The sequence below is a fragment of the Diadema setosum genome, chromosome 10 (assembly GCF_964275005.1).
Source record: "Diadema setosum chromosome 10, eeDiaSeto1, whole genome shotgun sequence".
NCBI classification, from domain to species: domain Eukaryota; kingdom Metazoa; phylum Echinodermata; class Echinoidea; order Diadematoida; family Diadematidae; genus Diadema; species Diadema setosum.
Window position 1 is genome coordinate 12,803,048 of NC_092694.1, and position 13,655 is coordinate 12,816,702.

The 13,655-nt window shown below is 37.4% G+C and overlaps 1 protein-coding gene across 1 annotated transcript; it reads left to right on the plus strand.

Moving 5' to 3' along the window:
* The first annotated feature begins 917 nt into the window (after window positions 1-917).
* Window positions 918-5,785, plus strand: LOC140234339 (uncharacterized). The gene is made up of 4 exons (XM_072314398.1): window positions 918-1,192; window positions 2,637-2,734; window positions 3,941-4,273; window positions 4,756-5,785. The coding sequence occupies exons 2-4, from the start codon at window positions 2,671-2,673 to the stop codon at window positions 5,058-5,060; spliced, it is 702 nt and encodes a 233-aa protein (XP_072170499.1). The 5' UTR covers window positions 918-1,192; window positions 2,637-2,670; the 3' UTR covers window positions 5,061-5,785.
* Window positions 5,786-13,655: the final 7,870 nt, after the last annotated feature.

A 13,655-nucleotide genomic window follows, 5' to 3' on the forward strand; every position in this document is an offset into this window, starting at 1 on the left:
CAGTTGAGTTTGCCGCTGATGCTGTTGAGTTTGTCGCTGATGCTGTTGAGTTTGCCGATGGTGCACTTGATATTGCCGTTGATGCATTTGGGGTTGTCGTTGATGCTGTTGAGGTTGTCGATGAGGCATTTTAGGTTGCCGTTGGTGCTGTTGAGTTCGTATTGTTACTGCTGTAAATTGTAACCCAAAGTGTAAAGACAATTCTGGGTTCGAGTCCTCTGGCAGTCTGAAAGAGGGGGGGGGGGGGGGGTCCATGTCCTCTGTCAGCAAGACACTTTCTCAGTCATTGCCGAATCATTTGATGGGTAATTTCAGCGATCGCTTGCAAGCACCGTAAAGAAATATACTTAATAAAGTTTCCTTAATGGTGGAGTATAGATAAATCCTGACTAAAAATCAACCCTTCTGAGTGAAAGTGAACCAAAATTATGTTGGCAGCCTCAACTTGCTCTCTCATAATTGCGTTGTTTGTCATTTCTGTTGTTCCGTTTTTTTCACTTTCTTTCTATCCCCCAAACCCGTCTCTCTTGGATTCTCTCTGTCTGCCACATTTTCCCGTCTGTCTATCTGTCTATGTCTGTCTGTCTCTTTCTATCTCCTGCTCTTTCTTTCTTTTTCTATCGCTCTCTCTAGATCCAAGGATATCGATCTATTCAGCTCCAAGAGTGTACATCCGCTTCTGCATTACCCTACATGGCGACCAATCGAGAGCGGAAGTCGCCACTGTAACCCGCTAAGGTCACGGGCAAAAAATGTACCGCGGTGAACTTAAAGCTTCCCCCAAAAACGAAAGAAAGGAAGTTTTCTCTCCAACCACGTGGGGCGCGAGCTGACTTTCCGTGCTTGATTTGGGACCATCCAAGCCAGCACTGTCTCATTTGGGTATTGGGATCCGCGCAGCGAAGACCATCCTGGACTCGGTCTGTCCACGTATACCATCAGCGTCGCATTGATACTGACAACGCAATTCTTCGGGGCGCTCCGTGAAAAGCGGTCTTGGACCTTATACGCGTGCCGGGCAATTTGCTGTCGCGGGTGAAAGTTTAAGTTGAACACAGAAGCACTTAGTGAAAACCTCGTGAAAGAAATTGGTGCATTTACAAGGTTTTCAAACTCAAGCTACTCTCCGGTGGACCTATTAGCATTCAACTCTAGATTGTTTCTTCATTTTGAGTCAGTGGACATATTGAAGGTAAAATATTTCCTCCTTTTAATAACAATTAAAAAAATCTTGAGAGGAGGCATCTACTCGAAAACACTTTAAATGCTGTATTATGTGCTCTTGTTTTATGCGCCACTATGCTGGTCTATGATTTGACAGAACATAGGAGACATAACACGCTGAAGAACAAAAGCAATAGTAACTACTTTAGAAATTCTTCTAATATTTTTCATATTTTATCTTCTTTAACAACTCAAAGTACCTATTTGTGTAAATTATGTACACGTAGAAGACCCAATCTGATATTTATCTTGACGAATTGTTAAAACAACAATATTAGGTAAGAATTTTGATACAAATTCTTTTTAATTAACACACAAACACGAATATGCATAATTACGGTGTAATTGTCATTGATTTTGTCTTTTTGTGCTAAGTTTTTGTTCATAAACATTATTTTATACTTTTACTGCGTTATCGACATTTTACTTAACATTTAATAAAGATATATAAATTTGCCATTATATATATATAAATATATATATATATATATATATATATATATATATATATATATATATATATATTGTCCTGCGCCGGTTTCTCCGGAAATGTCAGTTGATCATCAAAGTGCTTGTCAATGGTAAAGCGATCAAAGCACACAGGACGTATGTCTGTGATATGCGTTTCTCCCGCACACCGGAGGGGGGTCGCGGGAAAAGATGGCTCAAAAGTTTAAGACAATACATCCTATCGTACTAATCGCGCGCTTGGCTGCTTGATATCCGTTTGGCTGGATATCCGTTGATCGGACATCCAGCCGGACTTCCGCGGATATTCACAGAGCTCCTTATATGATTTTCAGCTGTTTGGTCAGTGACATAATTCTTCCTAACGTTCTCCATTATCGGAGGGTGGGGGGGGGGGGGGGGGAAGAGGTGGAATTTGCAAGTGGTTCGCACGAGTTTGCAATGTGTACACGTGGCTCGTCTTTGAACAATGCCCTTACAATAGGACTGAAATGTCCCTGTTTTAGTTTTAAAAAAAAAGAATGTTTGTTTTGTAACATCATTACACCATCCATTGACACTGTACATGCCCATACGTGTTTCAAATCCGTGCCACGATAAAATATGTGTTGTCTCGGTAACGCCTACTGAACTGCTGCCGAAGATCGTTAAACGCTAAAACATCAAATTGCCAAAAGTATACCACCTTGCCTCTCATAACATCTGTCGGTCTGTGATACAGAGTATATTGGAAAGTACCGAAACGAAGATTGAAAATAAATCAACGAATCTAAAACACTATATTTTTGTCACATTATAGGATGAACTATATTTGCCTCAAAATGTGGTAACAGATGTTTTAGCAACAGCTCCCAAACCGTAGCAAAAATTTGAAAATGTATAAGATTTTCATGACAAAGAGAATACTTAGTATATCATATCTCCTTTGACTTGCTTTTTTGCAGGGGCTTTTGAAGACAAAATTCAACGGAAGCAGCCATGGCTACGCTACGAACTGTACTATCATTACTTTCTCTCTGCGCTGTGATATCGGTTAACTATGGTGAGTGAATCGTTTGTATATCTATGATATCTCTATAATTATCTATATATCTTGATCTATTTCTGTCTATCTATCTATCCATCTATCTCTCTACCTCTGTCTATCTATCTATCTATCTACATATCTCTCTACCTCGTCTATCTATCTATCTATCTATCTATCTATCTATCTATCTCTATCTATCTATATATCTCTCTACCTCTGTCTATCTATCTATCTATCTATCTATCTATCTATCTATCTATCTATCTTATCTATCTATCTTATCTATCTATCTTATCTATCTATATATCTCTCTACATATACAACTTGTATATATATATATATATATATATATATATATATATATATATACCTCTTTCTATCTATCTATCTATCTATCTATCTATCTATCTATCTATCTCTCACCCCTCTCCTTCTCGTCTCCTATATATAGAGCGGCAGGTATGTTTTCATCCCGTACCTAGGTCTTCCGAATTACGAAGAATTAAGCAAATGTATTTCATACAACATGATCTTTGAAATGCAATCGATGATGTGGAAGAAATTGTCGTAAGATTCACAATGCATGCATCATAATTACAATTTAATTATATATTATGTTTCATTGACAACATTAATATCCGTTGTATGTGTGAGTGCTCGTCTGTCAGTCTGTCTGTCTGATTTATCTTTCTGTACGAGTTGAGAGAAGTTTTGTACAAACAAAGCTTGATTCTTACAAAATGAGAATAGAAATATTAAGATTCGCAGATAATTCTTATAATCTTGACCATCACGTGGAACACAAGAAAGTTATATTTGCGAAAAATTGTCTGTTATCATCATTATTCTAAGCAGTAGTAGAAGTAGTAGCTTGTGATATTAGGAGTAGGGCTACATGATGGTAAAAGTGGTAAGATTATTATCTTAGCCATTCACCGTTATCAGTGAAAACTTATCATTCGAGTTTCATGCGGGTACAAAGAAAAGGAGCAAAATTTGACGAATATGGCATCAGATATACACATCGATATGAAGATTTACATGATTTACGTATGCTTACACAATACTACGTAGAACCTGACGGGATATTTCATTTCAATTTCAAGCATAGCATATTTTGCATTGTATCTGAACTATATCATTCTCTCCTCGAGGAACGAGTATAGGAATGGCTTGAACGACATGTGACAATCGATCTCTGATATTGCGTTTCGATTCCAGGTCTACCGCTCCTATCGTCGCCGGGAAACGCCGCTGCTGATGTCACTGAGCAGAAAGGGGCAGAAATGATCACGGTCAATGTTTTGTCATCGATGACCACCACCTCACTCGACGGGCTGGTGCATCCAGGCGCGACCGAGCGAGCGGGGGGAGAGGAGATGGCTTCGCCCGTCCACAACACTGATGCCCCCATCGACGGAATGGAGAGCGTCGGACACGACAACGGTCACTACCCGGTAGACGAGATCGTTCCCGAGGCAACCAATTTTCGCACGCTGCACAGCGACGACAACGACTTGCAGCGCGATGACGGCTCGGCCTCACCGGCGGGATGTGAGTATACCAGCCCCAGCTTCTCCGTATTGACAACCATAGGCTATGAGGATAGTATGTATTACGATGTGGCTGAAGATCCATCGGCACTAACTATGATGAGATCCCGGGATTTGTATTAAAGTCGACATCAGTGATGCCCGTTAAAAATACTTTCTCCTTCCTTTCGGTTTCCTGCCTAACAAACAAAGAACCCCTCCCCCGTTTTATGTTCTTAAGGATGAGGTCTCGAACATGAATCATTCTTGTATTTCATTATCTACATGAGATTTCTCTTTCAGCATTGAAGTCAACAATATACGTGAACTAAACCTTGTCTATTAGGATTTATAATAAAGATTATCCTATAAGAATATTTTCTTGCGAAATGGTGACCGATTGTGATTATTTTAAAATGTCCATCTTATTCGCCACTCCACGTCAAGCACATCCATTTTCATGATATAATCTGACACAAATCTTCTGTGTTTTTTGTCAAATAGATTTCCCATGGTGGACTGTCATGATCATCTTAATCGTCACTGTCGTTATCATCATTGGCATCACCGTCCCCTTCTACTTCTACAACCGCCACCTCAACAGCCGCCGCACCGCGGCACAGGAGACCAAGCGCGCCTCTGACGTCGTCGTCGACTCCTGGATAGCAACGTCGCACTCGTCCGTTCCCCCGTTCCAGTCGCTAACGCCGGACGATAGCGAGAACGATGACGACGTGTCGAGGGGAGAGTTCGCAGTGATGTCGGAAGTGCCGATCAACGGCGAGAGCCGCGAGAATATCTTAAGTTGAAATTGTCACAGCATCGGGGATCGCAAAATGATCGAGTATTTGTTGTGGAGAGCGACGCTGCTCTATATATCGTAGCTCTAGTAGCTGTGGTTCAAACGTGATTAAAAAGATCATAAACAGGTCAGATGATACAGTTGTATAACCGCTTCAGAGCGTTTTGTACCACGAACATTGACCCAAGACGGTCCTGCGTCAAGTCCGGTCATACTCAGCTAGAGATACTACTAACAATACCTTGTAACAAGTGTTTATACTGTACGTTTACACATATCATACTCGTGGCAATCGATTAAGAAAAGTCGAGTCGATATAATTGATGCAAATTTGCAATATGTGCACGTACCTTTTTGTAGACCCTTGCGTATACTTTGTAATGTATCGTTTTATCGCAACTGAGGACATGAAGCGTTGTACAGAGCGCTCATAATACTGTTACAAGAAGTCCACATCATGTGTCGTGACGAAATCGCGAGCGGCGAGTTATTTTGATTTAGTAGATAGCTATTCAAAATAATCACAGTTGACTCGTTTCAGGAGATTATCATGTTAAAGCCGAAGAGATATTGCGAAGATTTACCTTATTAAAACATTTCATTAGATACATTTTCACCTATTCATATAATTGTAGGCCCTTATCCTTATTCTTCAATGGAAGAGTTTTAGTTATCCTCCCGGAAAACAATAGAACAATGAAATTTGATGACGATCATTAACGTTCATGTTAACTAGCTCAATGTAATTGTCATGATTAATTGATGTATTGATATACGTTTTATAATCTAACACTCAATATCTTGCCTTGATAGAGCGAAAAAAAAAAACTTTCAAAAAGAGAAAACTTCATATCTCTCTAGTGACAATTTGAAATCAAGACCTAGCGAGGAGCGTGTGAAATGAATTTGTCGGGAAATATCCTTCCAAATACCGCATGCAATGTGTGTTTTATTTCTATATTCAGCACTGCGTAATGTCAACTTCATGCAGTGAATAATGTGAATATTTATCATGTACAGTGTATTTATTATATATATATGTCATATTCGACTGTTTGACAGACTGTAATCATGTATTCTTTTCGTTGTGATTTGACGCTATAGGCTCAAGTTCAAGAAAACTTCCCACTACACGTTTGAGGTGGATAGAAATGAAATGTCTTAATCCCCTCTGACTATAGTGGGAATATTATGTTGCAGAACATGAGATATATTGAGGAACAGTTTCTAAACAAAAAGAGAGATAATTTAAAAAAGCAGCAACATATCTTATTTGCATATATTTATAGAATTGACGGGCTAAAAGCAAAACATTTATAAGAAAAAAGAAAGCATAAAAGTAGACGAAGGAATGAGAAGAGGCAATTTGATGAAAAGATGAGATTATTTATTTGTATATATTCTTCAGAAGAAACAATGTGAATGATATATTTCAATGCAATACATTTCTTTCGTAATCTATAGCGTATATCGATGTTGACAGCATCATTTGCTAAGATATTTTGTATTCGTTTTGTAGCATCTCATTTTGGAGGCTAGATATACACGGACTACAAGTCAATACTTTCATACACAGGAATGTCACAAATTCTTTCAGATCACAATCATCACGGCCACACGTGGCAGATCTATATAACATCATGAAATTGACATAGTTTAAAAGGCATTTTGATATTTCATAATTATGCTGTTTGAAAGATTTAGACATTTACTGTTACACGGCACGCTGTTACACAACACTACGCTGTTACACAACACACACGTATACGTACTATTGTATTTGTGTTATACTTACATTTTTACATAAAAAACAAGTAAAACAAGTATATCCCTGGGATTGTGACTCACCAATGTTAACGCTAGTATTTACCTTTTTCATTTGAAAAAAAAACAGCTTTAGTGCTTCAATATAGTTTTAAAACGTGACTTAGGAATAGAAACAACCACTGTAAAAATGTTAATCAGTAGAACCAATGCTAAAATTGTTAAATACACAAAATGTGAACAATAGTTTTTTTTTTTATCAAAATCGTTTCTAGAATGCTATACAGTAAATTGCCTACAGTTATGTTTTACTGAGAAAATTTGTGATACTGTACTCCTTATATTTGTGGATTTACTGCAAAATTTTTATGTGGTAGAATGTTTTGTGATACAACTGAACTATACATATGTATGACATGTGATAAACGAGCACATTTCTACGCACTGCTCCCAATGGTACAAACAGTGGCTTAAGTCAGCCATAAAGTGGAAAATAAAATGCCCAAATTTGGGTTAACACACAGAAACCGTGTGTTTCATTCCTTCTGCTTGAATACCCCATTCTTCTAAAAGAATGTGTGCAAGAGAGAGAGAGAGAGAGAGAGAGAGGGAGAGAGAGAGAAAGAGAGAGCTTGCTCTGAGACCCTAAAAAAGTACAAAGACAATACAATGTACTAATGTTATGTACATATGGAGTGCCATTTTTACCCTGAGCGTACATTGCATAATGTAAGCGTATCCTTGGTGTTGTTGTTGCTAGTGCTATGTATGTGTCTGTTTGTGTGTGTGTGTGTGCGTGCGTGTGTGTGTGTGTGTGTGCGTGCGTGCGTGCATGCATTGCTATTGCATGAATGCATTTGTGCATGTATATTATATCAATTGCATAACCAGATGGTCATACATAATGAATAAAATAATCCAAATGATGATATATGCAACCACAAACTCCATAACTATGCTCTGTGTACTCCATTACCCCAATGGGCACCTCTTTCCAGCAAACTTTCCACATTCAACGGAAATACAGTTGTACGAAAGCGTTGGACTGCAGCTGCAAAGAATATTATCTTTGTCTATGATCTCGCCTAATAACTTCCTAGCCATTTAATCATTAAAACCCTTTGTACTTTAACTCTTCCACAAATATGAATGTTAATAAGAGGAAAAGGAAGTTTTATTTTTATTTCCCCCTAAGTTAAGTACTTTCCCATCACCAAGGAAGCGACTGTACATATTCATATTGAAATACCTTCACAAAACAGATAAGGTTTGTTTTGCCATTTTTTTTTTCTTTTCTTTTCATATCATATCAGAATATATATAACTACAAATCCACAACTGCAACATACTGGAAAGAATGCAGTGTTGGTGTGTGTGTGTGTGTGTGTGTGTAGGGGGGGGTGGGTGAGGAGAAAAACACTGCTATGAAAAATTATCTGATATATAGTTTTCGAACTATTAAGGATCAAAAGTGGGAAATGCTTTTTGTAACACCTAGTATTTGCTAGCAAAAGCTTTTGCTCGTGAGCAATTGCTTATTTTTATGCATATGGATTCAAGAAAAAAGGCTAACACAAGCAACTAGTTACTACTTTTATACACACAGCCCAGTATATCACACACCTGAAAATTTATATAGCACCAACAACTGAGTGGCTATAAGTTTACAATAACATTTTGCACTGATAAAAAAGGGAATACAATCAGCAGTGTCTAATCTGACAGGTACATATAGCAGTGACTTGAAAAAAAAAAAGAATTCAAGAGACTGAAAAGAAACAAACATATATACACATCTACACAATGCAGAAATTTCACTGCAAACAGAATTCATGCAAATTTTGAATATTTATTTCAATCAAAGTCTGTACAAACTGGAAGGACTTCCAAAATAACAGGCATTCATAAAATAATACGTGTAATTACAAGTTTGTTGGTTTGACTTTCATGCTAAATCATTTTGATCATGCGCAGTCATTTATCAAACATAATCTTTGTCCAAAACACGGAAATGTAAAAACTTTATGCATATATATGTACCAGTAGTATGACAAACTTCAAACAAAAGAAAGAAATATCCATACAAGCAAGCACACACAAACACACATACATACATACACAAATTGACATGTGCAGCATTGTATCCAAATTTGCTACAAACTCGGGGGATTTCAGGTGCAACTATAGCACAACCAGCAAAGATTCTCCAGTATATTAATGATGTAGCTTACTCATGTCACTGCTGTAGAAAGTAGGTCTATTAAAAGATATCTGACACAAGGAAATACCTGATATAACAAGCATTACTCTTTGGTCCACCTAGAACAAACTCCTGTGTGGCAGTACCGTTTTTTGGATCCTTATACGACAAAACACAGTAGACTCTCTTATTGTATCAAACTTTCCAGGGCCAGAGAATATTAATTCGCTTAACTGAAGTTTTGACATAGCAGAATTTGAAAAAAAAAAAAATGATACTATCAAGAAACTTTGAACACTGGGGTACAGAAAAAAAAAAAAGTTCTTATAATGAGAGTTTGTTATGCCTGTACAATTGTATGCTTGATGACACAAGTCCTCATACTACACATTAAATGAACATTAAAAGGACAAAAACATATATATCATATGCAATAAAACAAATTTCAATGTCTAAAAGGACCTCCCTGTACAGTTTACATTGCATCAAATCACATATTTCACATTCCATACATAATTTGCTGGCTTCTTGCTTTGCGTATTTTTCCCTGCGGTCAAAATCTCAGCGGGTATCAGAGCGGCAATCATCCAAAGCAAATATTAAGATACAGGATGGATCTTTCATGACTATATCTACTCGCCAATACTCAATATCTGTACACAGTTGTGACACGTAGTCAATTTTTCACTCTGGGAATGGAGCCAAGGAACAATACAGTATGCCCTCAAAACTGAGTCCATAATGGCAAGAAATTATAACACTACACTTGTGTACTTTAAAAAAACAATCATGCCAAGAAACAAAGAAATACTGAAAGAAATGGATGCCCTGCTTCCAAGATATTTCTTTGATAAAAACGAATAACAAAACAGAGCAACACCAAGCAGAGTCCAAAATCAACGTCATTTTCAGTGTCTCAATGAGGAATATCAGAAGTCTTGGTGCTTCAAGCAATCTACCCTGTGCTGTTTTCGAGCAAAAAGATATGTGCTGGTTCATTCTCAATGTTGCTCAAAATTGAGACTAACATTATGCAGTGTATGCGATTGTTTTTAACCCGTTGAGGACTGAGGACGAGTCCTGAGTATACTCGGGCAGGTGTCTATGGGAAATGCATGTTGTATCAAAATCAAACCGTCCTCAACGGGTTAAAGACCCAGCAGCGTGGGAGACATAGGTGGCCATTTTGGATCAATCTTCATTCACTGCCCACCGTTTTACATTTGAAAACCATAAATAGCGCTCATCAGCCAATATTAATGTGCATCAACATGTACGCTCATCGGTCACAGTCGACTCCTGGCGAGATTCTTTGGCTGTGTGTGTACTTACTTACTACTTAGAGATCAGTGATAAAACTATACACAATCTATTATCGGAGTCTCAAATACATGTCAGCTGAGCCAGCCTTTACACTCCATGGCATCCCAATGCTACTAGGCCCTAAATTTGAGGAACACTAATTGTGACTCTGCATCGCAAAACCACCAAAAAGTCGCCAGGCATGAATTGTTACTGAAGGGTAGATTCGGGACGAGCAAACTCTAAGCTTTAATATGACGTTTTTTACAACTCAATACAAATTAAGTTTCCCATAAACCTACATGAATAGTGGAAAGAAAGTATACATTCTAGATTACAGAGCCTTTCAAATTGAGGGTTTATTCAAGCGCTTAATCTTCAGCAAGCCATGTTCTGTGTGATAAATTGGAACAAAAACAGAATGTAAAACTCCACAGTAGTAACCACAACGAAGGGATTATCAGATTAAGCCGAAATTTTGCACATTGTATAAGTACATTCTATTTATCACAACTGAAAACTGTCAAAGCAGTAGCAACATCCTTTAAAAAATTAGGGTTTAAAGTGAAGCGTGTGAAGAGGGGTTTTAAGAAATACATGTATGTATGTAATATGGAATATATGTAATTTGATCTATATGTAATCTCACTACTCTACAATAAAGTATTGTAGGAAAACTGCCAAACTCACAATTTCCCAGTCACTTTAAGATCCTAAACATACGAGTTATATAGAAGAATCACTCTTTCAGAGAATGTAAGACTAAAGATTGCCCATGTTGACCCATTTCATCTAGTTTGAGTCCTCATGTAAAATTGGGGCATGCAATTTTTTGCTGGTTTTGTGACAAACGGTCACATTTAACATAATTGATGACAGAGCCACAACCAATGTGAAGCACATTGTAACTTTCTTTGTACGTGTTTCACCCTTTATGTGCCAGGTACTTTGGACAGTGAGGACAACACTACAGAGTTTTCTGTACCAATTGGCACAAAAAGCCCAGAAAGGGGTTAGAGTGCCAAGACAATGCACCTCACAGCAGGTACAAATCGTATACAGTTCCAGTAATTGTGACAAGAGTGCCACTAACCAGGTTTCCAAGGTACACTGTATTCAATCAAAATGACCTTTACGAGCAAACAGTCCCTCTTTGTTAGGGCACTAATTGAGCAAACTCACTTTTCCATCCCGGTTGTTATGATTAAAAACAAAAGCGTGCCAACGGCACTGATACGCTTCCGCTTGAACCAGAAGACCATGAAAGCATGTAAATCTGCGATAATGGTGGTGCTAACATTACTGACAGAATCAGTGTGCTAAGCTTAATTTGTCAAGAAAAACTGTCAGAATCGTTTAGCACTAGAAAAAAAAAATCCAACACATATGCCTTTGCGATCTTATTGAAACAGTTCAATGACATTTGATATGTTTGTACTTGTTCACTTCTGTTGTATCTCAACTAGGAATTCATCTCTTAACTGTTCTCTGTGATCTGTTTGCAGTTTGCCAACATTTATGCATCAAATTCATGGGGGGGGGGGGCAATCTTACAATTGTGTGTAAGATTGCACCTCAGTAGGCAAAAACAATCATATTTCCAATTTGGGGATGGTTTTGGTTTTTAAGAACTCAGTGCACTCCTGTGAAAACAAACACGGTTTAAAGTCCTCGGGACTGGCAGTTTTCTTTCATCATAGCAAAATTTCGTTGTAACTTAACAAATAAACAATAACAATGCACAGAGTAGATGATGTTGCAGCCTGAATTTTTACTTCGTTGTAACCGGAATTTTGTTATAGCCATGCTCGTTATAACGGGAGTGCATTGTATAACAAAATTTCCAGTACGACAAAGGAAAATTCAGGGCCCAAAATTATAAGCTATATATCTTTTTTTACACTTTATTTGTTCAGATATGAGGAAATTTGGATATAACAAATGAAAGCTCCAGTCCCGAGGACTTCATTATAAACACAAGTTGCCTGTATCTAAAAAATGTCAAATGCCAAGATGAGACAAAAAACAAATGGCAGCAAAAGTACTATAACAAATGGGACTGCCTTTCCTTTGACATGCCATGGTGGCTTCCATATTGTGGTAAGACAGCTAGGATTTTGCAAAGATGTCACTTTTCTAATTATCTAAAGATGAATCCAAAAAAGTGATTTTCACCAAAATTTGAGATATATATACGACATTTTGTCACCCCAGCGATAAAATGTGATCACACACACCTACACTCTGATTGACAGCTACAATCATAAGGGGTAAATATATATGGAGATATACTGGCATGCTCTGAGCAGACATAAATAATGTAGGAATGCACCCCTGGGTAAAAACATTTCAGAAGAAATGCAGCATAACTTTGTGTATGATGCTCTCTTCATTCCATACATATCCACACTGTGCAGTAAAAAAGCAAACAAACAAACAAACAAAAAAAATACAAGGGTACCACATGGTTCTGGAGGGATACAAATAAAAAATAAAGAAGATAATTCTTGATGAAAATATCATCAGTAATCTTCTACAAATAAATTACACTCTGCATCTCCTTTATTGCACAGAGATATGATACAATTACTATATGGAAATTCATATCTGTACATCAGTTTAAAAGTGCCTATTGATAGAAGAAATGCAGATGCTATAAACACCTACACAATGTATAAGGGCCTTCTATTTCAAGAGCCACATCTAATTATACCCATAGATCACAGCTTTTCAGAGAAGACTTTGGCACTGGATGAGGCCTGAACATCTTTGGCTCCACCATCTGCAGTGTAATATTGATTTTCTGTCATATTAACCCTAACTAGGTCAGGCTATTTAGGTAGATGATAAGAGTCAGATAAAATCTAATTTCAATCTATTTATCAAAGCCAACTTAAGAATAGGGTGAATGTGCACTTTATACATCCAATGAATTTGCTTTGATCTTGTATTCTCTTACAGCCGTATCATGGATGAAGGATAGTGTAAACATTTTCACACACATTTCATTTCAAGGTATGTATAATAACTACAAAGCTAGATATAATAACTCTGAGCTATAATCAATACAAATAAATCTTCTCAACTATATGAGCATATGACAACTTTGGAAATGAGAAGTGGATTTTAAAACTGTTCTTTCCGCATTTTTTTCCCCTTCATTTAATTATGTGTGTTCCGCAGTCTTGAACGACTAAATTGCTAACCTCCTTTATACACTCCAACTCAAAATATAACTTTTTGTGCAAATTGCATTCCCTTGCACTGAATGAATACAAGAAAATAATTTGTATCAAAGACAATCACTGACAGGTGATGACTTATATCATATCACCA